At 37.4% G+C, this 22,929-nt stretch overlaps 1 protein-coding gene across 2 annotated transcripts in view; it reads left to right on the forward strand.

Annotated features, from left to right (window-relative positions):
- Positions 1 to 22,929, forward strand: part of CDK14 (cyclin dependent kinase 14) — a 310,857-nt gene that overhangs the window by 228,693 nt on the left and 59,235 nt on the right. For both annotated transcript variants that reach the window (XM_058806832.1, XM_058806840.1), the window contains 2 exons: positions 15,113 to 15,252; positions 19,290 to 19,436. In XM_058806832.1, the coding sequence (XP_058662815.1) occupies positions 15,113 to 15,252; positions 19,290 to 19,405 (256 nt within the window). In that variant the 3' untranslated portion in view covers positions 19,406 to 19,436. The remainder of the gene's footprint in view (positions 1 to 15,112; positions 15,253 to 19,289; positions 19,437 to 22,929) is intronic.

Here is a 22,929-nt window from a genome sequence, read left to right on the forward strand (position 1 = left end):
GTCTTTTGTGGTTATTTCAGCATTTAGCATCATCTAGGAGTTGATTCAGTATGCAGGGTATCCCTTAGTCCAGGTCATTAATAAAGATGTTAAATAAAACTGTGACTAACGCTAATCCCTCTGGCACACAGCTGGACACTTCCCTTCCAACTCAGCACATTGCCACTCATCATTACCCTTTGCTTATGGTCTGCCAGCCAGTTTTCAGTGCTTGAGATAGTGTATCACATCCCAGGTCTTCAGAGTTTGTCCACAGAGCAAGATTTTTTAATAGAAATTGCATCAAACATTATCTTTTGTTGTTTTGTTCCACCAATTATTAAGTCCACTTTAAAAAATAATTTATGTGATGCTTTTTTCATTAGTTACCTCTTCTTTTGATTGCCATTTTGTCTTATTTCTTCTGAAATCTAAGTTTGTGTCCATATTGTCTTATGTTTCTGTTGTCTGTACTTTCCTTCTATATTGTGTGTCAGTGTCCAACAAATATTTGCCAAACTTCTTTTATGTGAAAACCAGAAAGGAAGTATGGGCATATATTTGTATTTTTTAAGTCTAGTACCATACTTTAGAATGCAGAGCAAAATTAGATAATGTTACAGTAGCATATCTACAGTAATAAGCCTGTGAAGAGAAATGAGGAGAGAGAACTGGCTATTCTTGTGTAGAATTCCTGGAAAGACTTTTAAAGGATGCCTTACATTTGTTTGCTATCCTCACTAATTCCTTAAGAATTCCTTTGGATATTGAGACATATATCAGATAGACATGTTTATTTGGTGTTTCCAGGTATGACTTTTTTCCGATGTATGTTCTTCATTAGTGTTTTTGAGTACTTTCTGATAAGCTCTTCAGATGTTTCCAGTTGTTCTTTCTCCTTGCATTTCTACATGCCAATGTTTTATTAATTTCTCAGAATTATGTTTTTGGTAGTCTGTTACTCATATGCTGCCATGGTGTCTGTGTTCATTTCTTGGTTTGAAGTCTAATACTTTCTGATCAGAGGCACCAGGCATCATTATATCCTCACATTCTGAATCCTACCCTCTTGCTTGAGTTCTGTGCTGTTAGTTTATCTGCTGAAATCTCTCTTCTCCAGATAATGACATTGCTGACAAAATTGAGTCTCTGAGATATGTTTTAAAAATATTTGTATAAGGAATTAAAGACATACTGTGAAAGTAGTCATATAAATAAAGTAGACCTTGCTGCTGGCTTCCTCATTATTTGCATGTAGCCATTAAAGGCAAGATTCTTCCAAAAGGAGAGTGAAAATGATAGGCAACTTGAGAACTGGGTTGGCATTCAAAAGTGCTTAGTGCTAAGCAACTGCTCTTGGATCATGTGGCTTGATATTATCCTCTGCTGTTTGTTCTGTATTACTGATAATTTTTCTTTAACTGAGGAGTTCCTTTGGTTCTCATCTTAGGGTCTCAGAAACATAGATAATTTTGAGAGATGATGCAGACAGGCAGTAAGTATAAAAATATGAATAATGTTCCTGGGTTTTGTCACCCCTGCAGATGGTTTAAGCCAATCTCAGAACTCATGCTGTTCATCCCTGTTGCCAGCCAGAGACTTATGACAATAGTTAAGATTTCTGCAGTGATGTAAACATCATAAACTGTCTTTGCCTTAGGCAAATACTGACTTTTATGAGGATTTCATGGAGGGTTTTTAGTGTTATTTTGACCACCACATTTTCCATGGCAAGATCACTGGTATTCAGGTATTGCCATTCATGAACATCTCCTCCAACTGTCTCTCAAAATTCATCCAAGAAAATCTTAATCACTTCCTTTCCTGCATTTTTGGGTGTGGTGCCTCGTGTATCTGCCTAAAGATTTCTGACATCTTGCCTGCCATATAGTACAGAGAAATGAGAATTTTTGCTTTTTCATGCAGGTTTTCCCTTTTTTTTTTTTTTAATTAGTGTCACAGAAACACATATCACTGTAGGAGACTGGTGAAAACAGTGATTTTTTCATAACTTTAAGTTATTTGCTAGCCAAACAGTTTAACACTTAAATTTAATGATTTCTTTAAATGAAACTAGCTAAGAAAATTCTGAGCTATTGTTTGGGGATTTGTGAAAGATGCTGGTTGCAAGCAGGTCATCATGTATATGTGTTCAGTGCCTGCTTGACCCGTGTCAGAATGGGGAGATGGAGACTCTCAGCCTGCTGCTGCATTGAACCAGAGAGGCTGGATTGTGTGTCTGCAGCAGCACACTGTGAATAACGAGCCCCAGCGCAGGGCTGGTGCACCTGCCATTGCTGCAGGGCAGAGAGGCAAGTGGTTCCAAAGGGAACTGACCTTTTTCTTGCAGGCACTGAGTCAATCCCATATCCTAAGGCACACATTCTGCGTTAAAATTATTATAGCTCTCCTGGCATTAGGCTGAACAACACACTCTGGTGAAAATCTATGGAAAAAACCCCCAAAATATGATGTTGATGGTAGTTTGTTTATTGTTTTGAATTAAGTCTTTATAGGAAATATATTCTGTAATTTTGAAAAGCATCAGTAAAGTTAAATTGTCCTCTGATAAAGATGAATTTAATTAAAGTTTAAAATAAAATTTTGAAATCTTTTTTCCTGAATTAGCAGCTCACTAGATAGCAAAATACAAATGACAATGTTTATCACTAAATGTGACTCACAAATGGCTGGCATCCTTTTAAATTCTGTAATATTGTGTATATCCACTGGCTGCTACCTCAGCTGAATTTCTATCCCTAAGATCTGATTTACAAATAGACAACTTTCTGTTAAATTATTCACATCTCATAATAATTGATGTAACAGAGTTGATCTTATGCTGGAGAATATTTGATCATAAATTCAATGAAAACAGCCACCATCTTTGTGATGTTTGTCCAGCTAAATCCTTCAGTGAATAAAATAATAAAGATGCCAGCTGTGTTTGTTTTATGATCACTGCTGCAATAGGAGGCTGAAAATACAAATGAATAAAGGACCTAATTTTTCATGTTGGATTTATAAACTCAGAATCCTACTGCGAAGAATTTAAATTGAAAAAGTAAATTTTTTACTTCTGTCACATTCTTATAAATGCATTGTTTCCTTTTGTGTCCCTATTGTTTGGGAATACAGAATAATTTCAAAAGATTGATACTGTTTGGATATGTGTGGTACAGATATTAGGTTATCCATGGTCTCTGGTAAGGAAACCTTGTAAAAGTAGGTTAAATTTATGCTTTTCACTCCAACATCATTGCATGTTAAGAATGGACCGTCACTTTTGTGTTGCCTTCTTTGGTTTAATTTTATGGCAGTTTTAAAGTTCTATTTATTACTATGTACTGTTTGTGTGCCCCAAACTAATTTCACCACCCTGACATAAAAAAATCATGCTGTGGATCATTATTGGCCTTCCTGCAGCATTATGACTTTTGCAGAATGCTGTTGCATTCCTTTTATTTCTTTCATATTTGATCCTTACAGTGCCCTTGAGTCAAGCTTTATTCGGCAACCATGAGGGCATGAATTTTCCTGAGATGTTGACAGACAGTGTTTGGTGAATATCATTTTTCTGTCAGCTACAGCCCATGTCTGTGCTGCAAACTAAAGCAGAGCCAGGGACTGTCTGCTGGCCCCGAGGCCATGTGAGAGGCCTTGGCTGCAGCTGTGCTGAGCAGCACTGGGGCATGCATCCCCTGTGGCCTTGATGTGGTCCCCGTGCAGCTGCAGGTGCAGTTATTGCTTTGGGGTAGTTCAGCCTCAGGTTTTTACATCAAAATTTCCAGAATAAAGTAACACACGTGTGGCAGACCATAGGAGTTGTGTTCTAGCGTAATAAATGGCGTACCTTGCTTGTAGGAGCGCAGAACCTGCTGCATTTTGGGAATGGTCCCTGGCATGGGAATGGTCCCTGGGCTGTGTGCAGGAGTGAGTTTGGAGCATGCTGCTGACATGGGCAAAGTGATTCAGGGGCAATGTGGACACCCAGTAGCTGAGCAGTCAGGCTCTTTGACTGCCCCTGTGAATTCAATTCAGCAATAAGGCTTCAGCAGAGAGATTCCTACTGTTCCCTGTGCGCACCTGAACATATTCCTGGTGAAGCTCCCTGCTTGCACTGTTCTGCTAGGATTCTTTGTCACTTAGGCCTAAAGTCTTAGGAAAAGAAAAATAAGAAATATCCCAAACTATGCATCCAGAATGATATATACATTTTACCTTTTTTTTTTTTCTTTCCAGCTTTTCCAAGATACTTTCTTGTCTTCCCAACCAACTTTATCATTCTGATCTTGATTATCATAATAGACTTCTCACATCCTCTGCTGATCAACATCCTTATTCAGATCATATAACAAGCAACCAGTAAATTCAATTTTGGTTTTTTGTGTATTGTTTAATTCTCTTCCCAACACTGGCTGATTTACTCCATTATTTTTGAGCCCCTTCTTATCCTTTTCAAAATCCTCCATAATTTTGCCTCTTCCTCTCTTTCTTTCCAAAGCTCCTGTTCCCTGTTTTTATGTCAGTGATCTCTTTCTCATATTTAACCCTTCTCATGTCCCTTAGATAGTTCAGGCAGACTCAGAACTGCTGCTTTCCTTTCTGGGAATCAGATGGGGTTATGCCCAGATAGTGAATTTATCAGTTGTTTGTGGTCCTTGACTTCAGGCTTCTTGTTCTCAGTTTGGAATCTGCTAAGACTTGACAGCCTCAAATATCTGCTTTTGCAAAAGCTTAATATTCTTTTAACACCCTAAAATGAGACCCAGATGTTTATTTACCTGCCCATCCAGTTCAGTGACAGCACACATGACCGGAGCTTCATGGATTCCAAGCAACCAGCAAATTCAATTTTGGTTTTTTGTGTGTGCAATTCCATGTGTGCAATACCCTTTGAGAATCCACTTGCTTTTTTTCATTGTTAGAAGTGGCCCAAACTCTGCTGGCAGTCAATTTTTAGTGATAGCTGGCTCTTTGGGAAATCTGACCTTTAGTGGTCACTTTTATAGATAAAAATTTTGATTTTAGCTCTTAAATCACCTATGCTGATTTATGCCTAAATAGCAGTAACTCCCTGCTTAGCTGTCTCTCTTTCATGATGCTTTGACAGGATAGAATTTGCAAAAATAGTTCAGGGTTGAGTTCTTCCCTACTGCAAGCCAATTTCTGAGTGTCAGCACTACATCTTCGTACATATATGAGTACAGGCACTTAAGATCCTTGTATTTCAGTAATTGGTGACTAAAATAGATGGAGTTTGTGACTTGATGATTCACCTCCAAGATGTTTATGGATAAAAAACATAAACACATATGTTAAATTCATGCAACTCTTTAGAAGGACATTTCAATACAGGTAAGTGTGGATATGTAGTGTTCCCCTTTAAAAAAAAATAAAAATAATGTTACGTTGTCTCCAAATTGAGTACTAGAGAGATCGCTGTTTTCTCCTTTCATGGTGGTCCCTGCATAAGAAACCTAGGAGTTTTTTTCCCTCATTCAAGTCCAAAGTCAAGTTCATACGTTAACACAAGCATATTTGTCTCTTAACAAGTTTTACTGCCTTTGGTGTCAGACACTGGATTTTCAGCCTGACTGGTTCTCCCTACTCAAAGAAGACCTAAAGTTCACTTTAGAAAGTTTCTGTCTGCATTAATGTAAAGAGAAAGTGGTGTGCTAAATCAGGAGAGTGGCTCTGGAGGAGGAACGGCGCTTTCTGCGCCGCAGTGCTGGTGTGAAGGTGGTGTCCCGCCCTGTGCCACCTGGACCAAGTGCCCGAGGGTCAGGGAGCTGCAGCTAGCTCTATGTGATGCAAGTCTGCACAAATACAGACATAATAATACCTAATTAAGTGTTCTTGACTGCATAGCTAGACTATATTGCCCATATGCCCTCATTACCACCATTTCAGTCTCTTCCTCTCAATATTTACTAGTCCTGCATCATTTCCCTCTCGTGCCTTAGCTTAGGAGCATGGTTGCAAAAATACCAGGATGCCTGCTTTTACGTAATTGCTCAGTCTCGTTGGGTTCAGCCAGGCAACTCATCTGCATAAAGTTAAATACATGCATGTGCCTGGGGTCTGCCTTCCTGAGCTTTCCAGGCTTGGGGCATTCTCTCTGCCTCCAAATCTCTCTCCGCCTTTAATGAGCTGTATAAATAAATACAAAGTACTCCTGTTAGTTCCATAGCCACAAAAATATATTTTATTAGCTGAGAGGTATACAGTAATAGAAAAGATCAGACCCATGCAGTGTTTTAGGCAGCAGTGGGAGGACAGGGCAAGTAGCTGCTTCCAAGTGGTTGATGGATCTGAGGCCCCAGCAAGACAGATTTGTAGGTTAACTCTGATAAATGATCTTTGGCTTCACTGACTAAAGGAAGGTCACCCTTCTCAGGGCACTGCCTGCATGCTGCAACCTTTTAGCAAATTCTTGTTAAAGTACTGAGCAAACAAACCAGTTCTTATTTACATTAGAATGAAATTAAAACTTCTTAAACCCAAGACGATAAAATATCAGACAAAAGGGTAGAGATTCATAGAGCAGTATTAATGTTTATTTACTAGCACTTAGTTCTGTCTTTGTTTGTTTTCTAAAGGTAATAGGTCCAGGAAGACAGCTGGAAAAGGGAAAATAAGGAAGATTTTGTTTACTTCCCTAATGGGTGCACCCAGTTGACAAATTTGAAAATCAGAGCTTTTTTCTTTTTCTTCAGAATATCTTTTGCATGGATTTATTTGGAGAGAAGCAATTCAGGTTGTCAAAGGTGGCATGAGGGAAAACACAGAGCTTTGACTGCATTGTGTGCCAAAGGTTTAATTCAGCTATTTCTGTGTTGGAGGCTGGGGGCTTATTCCCTCCTTTTTTTTTTTTTCTTTTTCACCTATGTCCAGCCAGTGAGGAAATAAATATATGAGAAAGAATACTATGGAATGTTAACTCCACTGCTATATTTTTCTTCCTTTTATCATGCCCCAAGATTCACTGAAGATGATATAAATTCACCGTGCCTTATTTTAAAAAGCATAACAGAAAGGCATTCTTCCTTTAAGAGTCAGACTGTAAAAGGTGATTTTCTTTCACTCAGTTTGGTTTAAGCCTGTAAAAAGCATTAAGTGAAAAATCTGATATATTTGTTAGGGCATTTACTGCATTACTAACTTATATTTTCAGTTCTCACTGAAAGGTTTATAGAGAACATAAACCTTGAAGAGTTTTGTTCAGGATTAAAGTTATATTTTCTCCATTTTCTGGTGAAATAATAGCTCATAAAATGATTGAGGTGTTAGTAATTATTTTTAGCTCTGTTTATTTTCCGAGGTTATTCTGTTCAGCTTTCTGAGGTGCACACAGACAGCCTTTAAAAAACATTCACCTTGATCAGAGGATTCATGCCATTTAAAGAATTTCAGAATAATCAAAAGCTTCTGACTAGATGTCACCACTGTGTTGTTTTTCTTCATTAATTGCACTTACAGCAAAGATCTTCCAGTAATCTATGAATCTAGCATATTCAGTAGTGGTCTGTTGTGGTGTAAGTAATGTACTATGTCTTCAATAATTAGTATCTTTAATACTGGCCTAATTGGGATGCTGACAGAATTAAAACAGTTGATTGGTGGTGCCATGTAAAATCAAAAAGAAGTAATTGCTAAATTCTTTCTGGGACAAAATAGTAAGGCATGTTCTAATTAAAATTTTTTAGGAAATACTTTTTATGGGAAATACCTGTATCTAAGAGAAACTGCTGGAAACTGAATGAAATAATGTAATTTACTTAAGGTAGTCTTCTTTTAGTTTCATTACTTAGTTCTGATTTTAAACAGTAGCAAAACACTGTACCCAGCAATCATGCTGCCTAGGCTATACAATGCCAGAATTCCTAAGAATTAAGGAAGTTTTGTGATCATATCACACAACACCACATTCTCAATAGCTTAGGGTATGTTATCACTGCCCATACATTGTATGTTTGCTGTTTAAATAAACTCTTCTTCTGTTTAGTGTCTTCATTTGATACTCTTGCTTCATTTGATACTCCAGCATATGTTATTATGGCAAAAAGATGATGAGCATCAAATGTAAACCTAACTCTGTGTCAGAATTGGAAGAAACAAGTAGGAAAAACATCTGCAATGTTGTCAATGAACAGTATAAGCAATCTTCCCACCCAAATCTCTCTCAAGTTGATGCTGAGTTTCTTTGGAAGGTTTCATAGCTCAGCATATTTATTCTGAGGCATCAGAGCGAGAGCTAGCCCAGGTAGGTCTCACAGAACTCAGGATACTTTTAGGTCTGTTGTACATTGACTTGTTCTCCTTCAGCATAGCTTTTAAACATCAAATCAACCAAAATCAGTTTTTAGAAGGGGTGTGTTCTGTAATGGTGGTAATGTTCTGCTTCTTCTATGAAGCAGACCAACCAAGCTGGAAATCACAAGCATCATTGTTTTAAAGAAATACAGAAATACATCTGAAACAAACACTAAAACACACCAAATCTACTGCAAAAGAGCCAGGGAGAAATAGACTCATCTAAGTTTTTGTCTTGAGTTGCATTAGGTGATGACACAAATAATCAAGTTCTAATTGAGTATAATGACTATTGTCAAAAGTGAATTGTCTTGAGAGGTTAAATCACTTCATTGTCTAGCTTAGGTGTGACCAAACTGAGTCTCTGAAACCTAATCTGACTCATGAGCAGTTTAAGCTTCTTAATTCTCTGTTCTGAGAAGTTCAGGAGCTGCAACTGTAATTTTGGTTTACCTACTGGGTCAGTAGATTCTTTTAAAAAATTACCAAGTATATGCCATTATATACCTAGGGCTAAATCTATATTAATCAAAACAGAAAACCTAGTTGTCTATATTGTTAGAACCTTCATTTGTTACGTTCACCTTTTTTCCTGAAATGCTATTGCAGCATCTTGGCTGCTTTCCAACTCATGGCATCTGGGCAAATGTCAAATGAGAATTTGTTCAGACAGGCCAGGGTTCTCATTACCTTCCTGGAATGCACTGAATGAACTTCCCTCCACAGCTTTCCAAATGGGGAAAGCTCTGACCTCTGCTACGTTGGCATTAACAGCAATGCCAAGGAATCAACACTGACACTGTTATTTTCTGTTCCGTATCAGTGAATACTTATCATTGGTTGTCATGGCTTTTATTGTAGTAATAAATATTTTGACCACCTTTCCAGTACTTCAGTGGATAAGACTTCTGATGCCTGTAATATGGTAATATAACTAAAGGGGATCAAACTAATTTTTAAATTTCCAAAGAAATCATATCTTACACCACAGGGAAATCACGGTGGCCTGAAGACTGTGGCATGCGGTGTTGTGCAGAGCAAGGACAGACACTGGGAGCAGTACAACCATGTCATACATGTTAGAGCCAGTGCAGGCTTTTTCCCAGCCTGGCTCATCCAAGAGCGAGTCATTGTGCTCACGTGACAATCTTGATTCTTTTCAGGTGCTGAGTGTACAATTAAAGCAATGGCCAAGGGAGTCTGGAGACTGGATTTTCCCATCCTGTATGTCTAGAGAGCTCAGTGTTTCTGAGTCTAAACTGTTGCAAACATCTCAATTTGGGAAGAGCAAGAGGGGCATTGGGTCTTTGGAGACATGTCTTTTCTAGGGAGAGTGCACAACCCAGGACTGCTGTTGGCAGCCCCATGCAGGTGTGTGGTACAGTCCCAACAGTGACATGTCACACTGCCTCTGTTTGATTGCATTATTTACTCTGTAGTTTGGCTTGAGGTACCTCTATATTGTGCTGTAGAGCAAATTCTGCATTTTGTGATTGATCAGCAACAAGTAAAACACTGCTTGAGTGAGCCTTCAAATTATTTTGTCTTACTTTGTTCATCAGTTTAAGTCTTCAATACTCTTTGTGTAAAACACTGAAAAAATGGTAACATCTTTGCTCTGTTCTATTCTCATCTTGATATACTCCTTTATGCCTTCATCTGTATCAAAAGCTAAAAGCCTGGCATCAAAACTTGTGTTCAGTTGTTGTGGTGGTTTCTTGATGGCTAAATAAACCCTCCCGAGCTCCGAGGAGGCACGGGGCCCGTTCGGGAAGCGGCTCCTGCACGCTGGAGCTGGCACGGCGGCTCTTTGAAGACAGTGGGTGTTCTCTGCGTGGTGGCAACAACAGAAAGGCTGCTGGAGCTCCTAAAGAGGAAATGCTGCTCAGGTAGGCCGTGCTCTGATTTGTGTTTCACATAGCTGCTGCTGCTGCAGGATCATGTGGAGATTCAGAGGTATAAGCTGTCAAGGCACACGTGGGCGTTTCTGTATCAGCTGCTAGAGGACAACGCATTTGCAAAGTGTTAACTGCAATGCACGGTGTTGTACGGTTGTGTGCAGAGCTCAGGAGAGGCTAGAGCCTGGCATGAGGGCAAAAGGCTGCTGTCCTCAAGCAGCCTTGGGTGAAAACGTCCCCATACAACCACTGTGTCAGGGCCTTGGAAGGTGAGCTAGTACAGGGACTGGGCAGGAGCCCTGTCATTGAGGGACCAGAGCATCCTCTGTGAGATGAGCTGTGAGCGCTGCCGCCTGCCCTGCCTGATTCACACCAATTTGTTACTTCTCTTCATACCATTAAACTTTAAGCTTTGCTAAATGGTGTGATTGTTTAGGTTAACTGTGGTTTTGTCTTTCAGCACTTCAGGTTGCAGGAGTTTGCTTAGAATAAAGAAAGCTGAATTTCCAAAGGGAACTAGGTGCCTCACTCCTCTAGGCCATGCTATAAATGCCAGTTGAGAAATGAATTAATGATACACTGCAAGAATCATATCTTCACATGGAAAATGTGCACAGTAAATTATTTTTGCTTTGGGAAGTATTTACCTCATGCTGCTAGGAGCATATAGACAGCTTATTATCTCCATTTGTTTTAATGCCCATTTGTCTTAATTATTAATGTGAATTTGAACTGCCTTCTTCATTGCATTTAAAAGCAAATCACCCCAAGTTCAGAAGTTCACTGCACATGCCCCAAACTTTTTTTTCTTAAGAGCTTAAACCAAACTTCAGTGATCTTAGTCATGTTCTGCTTGACCAAATACTGACCTTCCTCTGCAGTAGAAAGACATTTAAGCCTGTTTTCTGAAATTAAATCAAATTCTTGTAATCCAGTGAGATTTACAACTGCTCAAGTCTAGTCAGATTCATATATATTTCAAGTAAGACAGGTTCATATGGTGTTTGTTTTTCTTGAGCTAAGGCGGTATATAGCATTTGGGATTAAACTGAAAATCAATGTGTTTCACAAATGTCATCAGAGTAGGTGTGTAAAAATATTCCCAGTATTTCTCAAATCTAATATTTTCTAATATCTACATATTATTTAATGCTCATTGCCAAAGGTTTCTCTGTATTCTGCCGTACACCACATTTTCTGAAAGTATGTATGCTGTCATGGCTAGTAACTATTCCTCAGTGATTAGTGTGACAGTAAGTGAAGCGTGAATATTGAGACTTGCCGTATCATGCATGCCAAGTTCCTATATGGCCCAACTGCTGTGAGACAAAACATGCTATTATGTTTTAGACACAAAGCCATATTGTATGAAATTCCATCCTGTCTTGTACTGAAAGAGGTGTGTTTAAAAATGAAATATTTTTTTTCTTCGATTCTTTTTGTTAACTTCTGTATTAGGTATTTAACTACTGAGCCCCATCAGAAAATTTAGCCTTTGTCTCTATTGAGGAATCAGGTTTCAAACTTAAATCAGACAAATTGTTGATGTTTTAAAGAGAATATTGGCAAAAAAAAAAAGGAGAGAAACAAAGCAATCGTTCCAATGTTCCAGACACTGACGTTATGCTCTAAATAGGGTTTTCTAAACAATTCTGATGTAGCAGATGTAACTTTAATACATGATCATACAGTACCTTTTTCACAAGTAAAGAATAGCTTGTCTTTAAACAAAGCAGCAAAATTAGTCATGCATTCCATAAAGGCATTGGTTTTTAATACTGACAACCTCAGGAGCCCACATCCATGTGGTTTTTGTAGTGGCCATTGATTTCCAGAAGTGACCTTTGCAGAAGACAAGAGTTTTGGAGATGAATTTTTTCATTGTTGAGCAAAGCTCCATAAACAAAATTAGAATTTTAATGTAGAACTTAAAAGATACAGCTGAGCTAGGGGAAAGTGGTGATTTGATCCATGAGTTACTCAGATGATCTTTGGCCTGTGTTACACAAGAGGTGACACTTGATCGTTGTGGTCCCTCCTGAGTTTGAAATCTATAAATGCTTGGAAACATAATCCTAATAATGTAGCAACTGGAATCTTCAAAGCACTGACAAACAAGTAGCACCAACCCCACAGCCCCAGCACTACTTGGAAGGTGATCAGGGAAGATAGATCTAATAATAATAGCAGATTGAAATATTTTTGCACATTGTGCAATGAATTTAGTCTTCTTTCTATTTATTAACTATAAAACTGGTACCAATTATGACTGATTTTTCATAATTATTTAATTAGTTGATGTGATTATTTTGCAGCCCTAGATATTTTGTTGGGTTTTTATTATATTAAATATATAGTGTGCTGATTATTTGATGTTTATCTTTGGTTTCTCAACTGATTTCAGTAAATATGTATCTTTTTTTGTCTAAACTGGGAAGGTGACGGGCTTTCTACACTGTTCCTCTTCAAAACCTGTTCTGTTTATATTAGTTTTTCTGAATTTCTGGCAGAAAGATCTTAGCAGTATGCCAGATAGACTGGTGACCATTAATGCAGTCAAAATGTCAGCATCAGTCTGTTCAAGGAGCTGCAGATGGCATCCAAAATTTCACCTGCAAGTCAGAATCTGTTGGTGTTTGAATGTTATTTTCTTTGGCTTTGCTTTGCCTCACCTAATTAGCATCTCCACTATATGTATGGATCAACTAAGGAATGGTATAATTCTTATATTGTAGGGTAATATTTCACTATTTAAGTGACTGAATTTTCTGAATTAACAGTAATTCTCATTCAAGACAGAGCAGGTTTACTATAGTTCCTAAAATCTTGCAGGTACCTCTGTAGGGAAAATTTACATTGGTGAAATGGTATGACACAATCTCTGAACGATTCATTGGTGCAGGGGGGATTAGGACTCAGGGCTCACAGATTCAATATAATCACCATTCCATGGAAGTTTTGGATGTGTAGAAGAATTAATACAAATTATCCTTGAATATTTGCCACTCCTTTTCCTTTTCTTTGTTAATAATAACTTTTGTCTTGATATCTTGCTGTGTTCTGTAATGAAGTTATCTGTAATTGTCACAAAAGCCTACTGAACATTTTCAACAATCTGGTAGTTCAAATAGTCTGGAATTATTCTAATTTAAATGCAATTTATGAGCAATGAGTCTTTCATTCAAGGTGTTTTTCTTTTGTCACAAACTGAAAATGCAAACAGAAAAAGATGTGCCCATCAGACACACTGGAGTTCATCATCTGTTTAACCTGAAATAGCAATTTTGAAATCTAATCCTGGGAATTCAGTAAGATTATGGGTGATGAGATACAATGCCTTAAAGTGGTCAGCACTCCTAAGCAATTCATCCCTGGGTACTTTCTGGACGTAAATCCTGCCAGTTCTCAAGAAGAGATCAGATAGGCACAGTATTCAAATTTCCATCTAGCATACAGTTGCTAGAAATTAAAATGACAGCCAGTGGCATACTTTTTGAATGATTGCAGATATCAGCATATCATGCATATGCCAGTACATAATTTAGGATAGATGCTTTTGACTTTTATTTTTTTTTTAATTTAAAATTAATATCTGAAATTAGGGGTTTTTTTTCACACTGATGATGGTATGGACAGGGACAAAAGGTTGTGTATATGACATTTGTAACTTAAATCTCTCACTGTAGTGATCTTTTTTATTTATTTAGTGTTTTCAGTGTTGTCTGTTCTTTGTTGAAGAAACAATTTTCACCTGTGCCTATACTGTTTCATATAAATCATGCCATGTCAATCCAATAAAAGAGTAATGCTGCTTAATCCACCTTCTTGATTTTTTTTCTGGAAAGTCAGCTTGAGCTGAAAAAAATTAATATTTGCAAGAAACGTGCTGTAGGATTATTGATTTTAGAGGAAAACATAATCTTTTTCAAAGACTGAGTTATTTTGGACTGCAGTCTAATATCTACTGGTTTTGAGAAACCAGTGCATTGAAAAACCTTTTATAGAATTTGGCATTTACCCAGTAAGACATCTTTACTGAGCAAAGGCATGGTTGAATTTATGAAGTTTCCTAGTAATAACAGCAACATGATGTCAACAAGATTCAGCATGTATTTTTTTGACTGCATATTACAAAAAGCTTGGTGGCTGTGGAAATTTAGGAGGTAACTGTAGCTTCCTAGACCCAGGCCACATCTTGCTGATTACCATTTTACTGTCTCCACTTCAAGTCTATTACTTTTTAGATTATATTTTCTTATAATATTCCCAAGGATTTAGGTCCCAGTGAAACAGTAAGTTTTCTCAGTTTCTGTAGGAAGCTTAGAAAAGATAACTCACTTAAATTTAATGTTTGCATTGCATTAACACTTAATGAGAAGTCAATTCCCTGCCACGTGAATGTATGAACAAATAAGAAGTCACTATTTCCTGAAAGACAAATGTCTTTGTAAAACATGATGAATCTGTTGCATGTTAAGCATCGCTGGATTTTAAAATTTTATACTTCCTTAAGTTGTGTGAATGTTGATGTTATCGTAAGCTTGGGTTTCATGTGTTCAGATGGTAATAAGCATTTGTTTCCAGCACTGTAAATTTTCAGTTTGTCAGTATGCTCAGTAAAATGTAAATGGATGAATCAAAACAGTTGCTTTCAAGATGCTGTTGCTCATGATGCTTTAGCATACTAGGCAGGGCATATGTGATATGGTGTATTATATGCTCTGTAGTTGTAAAATTTGTATGAATTTTGAGCTGTCAATACAGAAATGATTAATCAAATCCCTAACCTAAGGAGCACTTTTCCTGGTAGCACTCCTGGCTATTTAAAACTTGGTGTTTCAACTGTGCTGGCTGGAGATGGAATTAGAAACAGAATAATTACACTTTTTTCCAGAAAACCCTTCTTGTTTGTGTTTCAGGCTGAGCTGTGTGAACCATGCAGAAGATCTAGCTTCCAAACTACTCCAGTGTTTCCCAAAGAACAGATTGTCAGCACAGGCAGCTCTGAGCCACGAGTACTTCAGTGATCTGCCCCCACGGCTATGGGAGTTAACTGATAGTGAGTATAACCACCTCCAAATGGATCAGAAACAAAGATTCTAGTTCAGGCAGATGCATGTGTGTGTGCTAGCCCCCACATACAGACAGCCTCATGGACACACAGAGCCACACACAGAATACGTGACTGCAATTGTGTAGATTGAAATTACATAGTTAGCTTGACACTGGACAAAATGGATTCTTTTTTTTTTTTTTTTTTTTTCTGCTATCTCTGCTCTGCAGTCTGCAGCCTGCTATCTTTGTATTTGATTATGTGTGGAGCCAATAGAATTCTCTGAATTGTCATAAAGCAAAAGGAAAAATGCAATTTACATATTTAGTGCTTTTCACTTATAACATACAGTAATTCTTAACTAGCTGCAGCGCACAGGATAAAAATCAAGCTGTGTTTGATTCACAGAATCTCTGTGTGTTCTAACAGTAACCTTCTTTAAGAAAGGACTTGGCATTCAGAAGTCTGGGAAACACAAAGTAAACAATCAGTTAATTTGCTGAATTAACTGAAGAGGATAGCAGATGATATTCTTAGCTAAGAATGTTTTCACTATTTTCATACATCCTTTTGCTTCCTTTATTAAACTGAATGCATTCCAGTTGGCTTGGCAGAAATCCTATCCTATCGTCATGTATGCTGCCAATTATCTTTTTAGTAATTTAAAATCATTTATATTGTATGTCTGCATGTTGTTTTTCAGCATTAAAAGCACACAGCTATTTATTCTAGGGAAAAAAATAGTATCAGGAATGATATTTTTTATTCAGAGAAGATTCTATTATTATAAAAAGGTTTCACAAGGGAATAACAGTCAGCATTTTGCTTTAACTCAATATGGTGAAGAGATGCTTGCATTACAGCATTGTATGTTCTTTTCTGTTTTCAAACATGCATCCATTAGCTAAATATCTATATCCAGTACCTCAAGGCAGAAAGTTCAGAGATGCAACAATGGAACATATGTGTGTAACTATGGCTGATTTAAAAGCTTGCTTCTAAAAACCAAGCTCTCTTTTTGAATATTCATCCACAGTAGAATCTGTTTACAGTTGTGTCGGTACAAAAACTTTTGTCTTCCTGAAGTTTATCTTTTCCATCCTCAACAGCTGTAGTAGTCACATTTTGAGCTGGTTCTGTGGCTTGGCTATCCAAGTACCTACTCCCAGCTCTGCTCTGAAGAGCACTCTCCCATTTTTAGAATATGAAGATTAAACCAAAATATCACCAATAATTTATGTCCATCACTGTCATAGACTGTGTTCTGGCACAGCAAAAAGATTCCCAGTTTCCTTCTCTGCCATGGTGACCCACCACTGTTTGCTGGCTCTGGTACTTGATAAGCAGAAAATTTAAATGTCCAGTGTAAGTTAAGGCAGCTGCTGTTGAAAGTCTGCCTTTGCAGAAACTGATGTAGAGATTCTTTTCTTCAGAACTAATGAAACATCAAGAATGCCAGTTCATTTATCCAGTTTCCACCAAATGGAAAACAAAAATCACTCTGCAGTGGTGACATCTCAATCCTTATGACTGTGTGATTTAGTCTAGCCAGGATTTTGAATTCTGAATTCTGCAGTAGCACTTTTCTGTTAATATGGACTTATTACCCACTTGCCACTTAGTTTATCAGTCAGTGGTTAAATCCAGTTCTATCAGTGAAGTAAATGCCTACACATTATCACTCTGCAGCAGGCTGCCAACAGAGACAGTCTTGTCCTAGTCATTAACAAGCACAATGTATGCAGAACACCAGAGGGGAATTAAAACCACAAAAAATACCTCAGGGTGGTATTTTTAATATGAGAATTTAATTTGTAATTTCACAGATTAAGAATTTTGGCTGCATTAATCCTTTTATCAGCTCACAGCAGGTTATTTGCAGAAGCATAACCATAAGGCGATATTCATTGGCAGAAACACGTCTTTGCATAACGTTAAACATCAGGAGCAGTGAAACCTTTTGAAGGGGGGAGAATAAAGATGAAAAATCATTATATTTTAAAGCAAGGTTCTTCTAAATGCCTCCAGTAAAATTTTGAGTTACAGAAAGACTATTTCTGTGTCTAGGAGATAATCATTATGAAGCATAAATCCAGATGCAAGAAAGGACAATCCCAGTATCAAATACTACAATAATTTCTATTTAGTATGACTTGGATATACTTGTAAACATATTTACAAAACAAAGAAGTCATATACTTTAGAGAGTTGGGAAAATGTTTACTGTGTAAGTGAAATTACCAGTTTTTGTGGTTCTAGTTCTTTTTGCTAATATTTTACATCAAGAAACACTATTGATAGTTAATTAAATATAGTTATAAACATATCAAGTCTTTATGTAGAAAAAAATTAGTGCTTTCTAATTTGCACACCACCATTGATTTTGCAAATCTCTGTAGTGAGTAGGATTCATCATGGAATATATTTTTGTCTAACGCTGAATTGTAAATTTTGGGATTTAGCACTTAAAACAAGGGAAAGACTCATATGGGGGTAGAAAAGCAAACAGGATGAATCAGTCAAGTGATTTTCTATCAGAAAATTGTTTTTTCGGAATCACAATATTTCACAACAATATGGTGATTCTGCCTACACTGAAAAAGTAAAAATGAAGTGTTTGACTTTCTATTCTCGTTTTGACCTTTAGTACTATGTATTTGTATTCTCTGTAATACTTTACAGTATATTTTTAATTAGGGTTTATTTTAAAAATGTGTGCAAAGTTAGTTTATGTGAGAAGCACAGTTTTGCTTGTCTTACTTGGTTTAGTTTCAAGGCATAATTTCAGCTGGGTTGGAAGTTCAATTTCCAGATAAGCTCTGTCTAAAAGGTAGCCACTTTCAGTTTTTGAAAATAATACATTAAAAACATAAGAGCAATGCAGTTCTGTTAAAAACACCTTGTCTAGGAATACAATGCAATTTATGATGCAGCATAGCTTTCATTCATCTGAAAATTGAGCAGTAATCTATAGATGAATCCCTTTTACTAAATATGTGTACTTGTTATTTTCTATTTAAAAATCATTCCTCCCATTTCTACTTTTATATTTGAGAACTCATACTCTTTTATTTGCATAAAATATCTGTCATTAACAATGTGTGTTACCAAGGATAACAGAATAGGAAATGCAAGTTGAGATGTCAAACTGCAGTGGGAAGGTCTGTGCCTAAAGCAATAGCCAGGTCTTTTAAAGACATATAGATGAAAAAAGTAGTTCCAGAAATTTACAGATATGCCAGTTGCTAGTGCAAAACAGAAAACTCTTATGGTCCTGATTAGTTCTTTAGCATTTCACAATGGAATCATGCAGTGGCAGCTCTCACGAGGACATTGTTCAATGGAGGTTTGTTTTCAGGATATATTAAAAGTCATTGATTTTTCCTCATCAGATTGAGGCATTCTAAGTAAAAATGAGTTTTCATATTATCAGTATGTTAGTTCTTAACCATTTGCACTTGGACTGATGTGATTATTATCATCATGTCTCCTAATAACTGGTTGCTTGGTGTGACATTGAAGTTGTCAACGTTTTTCTAGCTCATGCAAAAGGGGATTGCTTCACGTAAAAGATTTTTGAGTTCTTGAGATATTTTTAACAAACCTAGTTGTCTTTGGTAATTCAAAAAAGAAAGTCAAACTAGTTCAGTTCTGATATCAAGATTCTGAAGATGTAATATGCGATATCAAATTATTGAAAAACCTTGCTGCATGTTTTACCTTTTTATTTCTAAGTTCTCTCAGCAGAAATTTGAAAGTGGAAGTTATTAATTGTATGGTGGTGTAGAGGACAAATAAACACACACAGTTTGGAAACAGGTTTTTTTTGAAGTTGTATGCAGCTAAGAATGCTTGCACCATACAATTTCCATCATAATGCATTCAGCTTCTTTCCATTCAGATTTTGTGCACTGCTTACTGGCAGAAATAGGTGGTATATGTATTTAATGTGTTGTGTTTGTCCTATATATTAATTATTGTTAAATTCCTGCTTTTACTGCAAAAAGAAACCAAAATTTCTGAACTGACACTCTTTTTTACAGTGTCTTCTATTTTTACTGTACCGAATGTAAGATTACAGCCAGAGACTGGAGAAAGCATGAGAGCCTTTGGAAAAAACAATAGTTATGGCAAAGGTGTATCAAACAGCAAACATTGAAGAATACCTATGTTCACAACTGATAATGCAGGTAAGAAGTGATTATTGGAAAGGATATCTTTGAAAATGTTCATTAGTCATCTTTAGAGAAACAAAGTACAAAACTCAATTGCACGTCCATATGCAGGCTGATACTCTGGTTTTGCAGTTTTGCAGTCCACAGGAAGAGTGTAAGCACTCAGGAATGAGTGTCACTGACGAGTTGAAAATACTGCAGAAGTTGGTGCTGGTATATTAAATAATAGTTTGCCTCTAATTTGGACTGATACTTTTTCCCCCTGGTAAAATAGGAAGAGAGAAAATACCTCTTGCAAGTTCTGTTGTTAAATTTTGGAGTAAGGAGGAGAAATTCTATGATTTAAGGTCCCTCACAACCCTAACCATTGTATGATTCTGTTATCTAGTAGGCTGCAAGTCTTGGTAGCAGAAGGATGTTCATGATAAAGGGGTGCTGTCACGTTAGTGGTTATGATCTGTACCACTGGATCAACTAATACTAGTTTTGTTCAACCATTGTTATTCAGCAGTGCAATAGTGTGCATTATGACTTCTGGTATTTTAAGAGCAGAGCAGAACTTGGGAAGGCCAGGTGAACAGAGAGGCCACTTCTCAAATTACAGCAAGGGGATGGTGGAGTTATACCATGTCTTCTGCCCATTGTCTTCTGCCCATGTGCACCAGCCCGGTGTTTGTTGAGAGGGATTTAATACTTGGCAGACTCTTCCAGATTAGCAGTATTTCTTTATATAGCTGCTTTGCTTATTATGCTTCTCTAAATCTTTTCATACCACAGTGTTTCACGAAACACCTTAAGAGCAGGTTCTTTTCATTCAAAAAATCAAGGCCTGCCATTTTTTTGTGTGTGTTTGTTTTTAAAGACATGGTTGCTTTTGCATGTTGAGTCCATTTCAACAGTTTGTTGCAGAAGTTCTAGGAGCTGACATAAATGCACATGCTGCTCTTATATCTATTTGAAGGTATGGTCTCCTATAAATGTAGTTGATATTCACATGATGTTTATATTTAGTTAAGTCTGCTTTATACAGTATCATACATAACTTTCTCTAATGAATTACATTTGGGTTTACTGTTGAATGCTTATGTAAAACTGGGTTTTTTAACCCTGTGATGTTGTAGAGTCTTTGCCTGACAGGCAGTAACTACTGAAAAACTGGAATGAATAGATTTCGGTGCTGACAGCCTGGCCCAGTTTTTGCACAAGCTCTTCGCCAACAAACCATTTAAGATTCTCTAATGTCAGAAATGAGGCTGCCTCAGAGCAGTCTGTTTACATCCTTATTGACAAGCTAATCCCTACTTTTTCCTGGGGCTGTGTCCCTGCAGACATCTCTTCAACCTTGTCTGTTCTAACGTGACATATCATCCATCTAAAGTATATTTAGAATGTGCCCATCTGTGCTAAAGACCTTTTGTGTAGAAGCTTATGTACAGAATCTCAGTTCTCATGTACAGAATCTCCTTTCTCTTGCTTCCAAATAAATGCAATTTTTTATTTATAAAATATGCAATGAAAGGTTTTTGCAGATGAGCATGTAAAATAGTGCAAAAGAACCATTGGATAATTCTTACTGAATATCTATTTGAGCAGGTACGAATTACTGGTTTAAATTTTTATATATGAACAGAAAGAGAAAACCATATCTACCCTCTACATGCATCACTATATTGTTATGGCTGCTCAGCCACAGTTTTAATACAGAATAGCATGTTCATTGTGAAGGGTCTGAAACCACTTAGCAAGTGTTGTGATGTGTACATTATTGATTACATTTTTCCACTATGGCTTGCGACTTTGTTCTGTTAGGTGCTTACTGTGCAATGACATATCAGCTCCCTGCTGTAGTATTTGACTTGTGCCATGAGATGGGGACCAGCAGGCAATCCTGGAAGAGTATTAGGACCAAACAGAGGTCCTTGTACCATGTGGAGAGCTGGAGATTAATGACATGAAACTAAAATTCTTAGGGAAGTAGGAGGACATGAACAATGGATTTGAGTGAGGAATTATTAGAATGGGTGGAATCCTTTAAAGGGCTGAGACTACCAAGCAAGTAGAGGTGTGAGTCAGTGTGGAAAATGAAAGGAGTTGGGAAAAGAGACTGGAGATTTGGTAGTGTGAAAAGAAGATCTGGTGAATGGCAGGTGGCTGTGATTTCAAGCAGTAGAGTAGTGACTAGCAAGCAGGATGTTCAGTCAGTGAAATGGATAAGTTTGAGTCAGTCACTCCTGCAGAAGATTAGAGCTGCAGTCAGCAGGAGCGTAGCATTAGGGAAGGGGTATTTATTACAATATATTCTCTCAGAGTCTCCATTCACAAGGCTCAGTGAAGCAAAGTGATGCATGAATAGCAAAAGGAAAGATAGCAGTAGCTCTTCAGGGCCATGAAGTTGACAGGTAAACAAGGCAAGTAGAGTTAGAGAGGTGGAGGCAAACAGTACAAGATGTTAAAATGTCAACAAGCATGATCACATAACATCCCAACTTGTGGGATAAAGAAAAATTAGAAGGGTCAAATATTGCAAGGAAATAGATCTGATTATCAAAAAAACCCTCGACAACCATAGCAAACAAATATTTCTAACTTGTCTCCTGGACAAGGTAAGCACATATGTGTTTCACTCAACTTTGTGGGTTGACTTTATGCATATATAGAGGTGGCAGGGAAGTTAGGAAGGGCTGGAATTTTGAGGTGTTCCAGTATCCTTCAGGAAGCTGTGAAAGAGAAAAATCTGTATATAGTTATTCACTAAATCCTCTAACATGTGTAAAGGAAAGGTTTTATTTTTTATATATTTTTATGCATTTATACATCATAAAGGAATTTATTAGAGAAACCCACAAAGAAACATAAACAAGGAACCATCTTCAACCGCCTCCAGAACCTGGTGCTGAAGAAAATTCTACTCTTATGTCCTTCCTCCCTTCCTCCCTCCCCCGCTAATTTCCCTGGTTTGGGGGTAAAATAGGAATTAAAATTGAGAGACCCAATAAAGATCTTGTACCAAGGCTTTCTGTGATAAGAAGTTATCACCTCCTGCCTTTCTCTCACATACTTGCTAGATGTTACTGCCTTGATAGTGCACCCACTGAATTAAATCCACGTTTGGAAGACAAAAAGATTAGGGGAGGAATGGCTGAGACATCATCTGCTGACTTTGGGAGCAGCAGTCTCTAGCAGATTGGTGAAGGAGAGGGACTAAAGGCAGTAAATTTGTAATTGGCTCCATCATTGATTACAGCTTGTCTTAAGCCCTCAGAAACTGGTACATCTCTAAGAATTTCTGCTGTCTTTAAAATACTGTGGTACTTCAGCTGCCTGTCTACAACTCACAAATCAACTTACCACTTGAAAATGCAGTAGCCTAGGACATGTTTCTGAAAACTTAGATGACATCTGTCAGAATTGGACTTCTAATGGGTCTTTGTAGACCACACTGTGTCATTGTCTTGGGCTCCAAGAAGAGACAACACATTTATTCCAGTACCCATGGGGAAAATCCTGA

This window comes from Ammospiza caudacuta, chromosome 1 (assembly GCF_027887145.1).
Source record: "Ammospiza caudacuta isolate bAmmCau1 chromosome 1, bAmmCau1.pri, whole genome shotgun sequence".
Lineage (NCBI taxonomy): Eukaryota > Metazoa > Chordata > Aves > Passeriformes > Passerellidae > Ammospiza > Ammospiza caudacuta.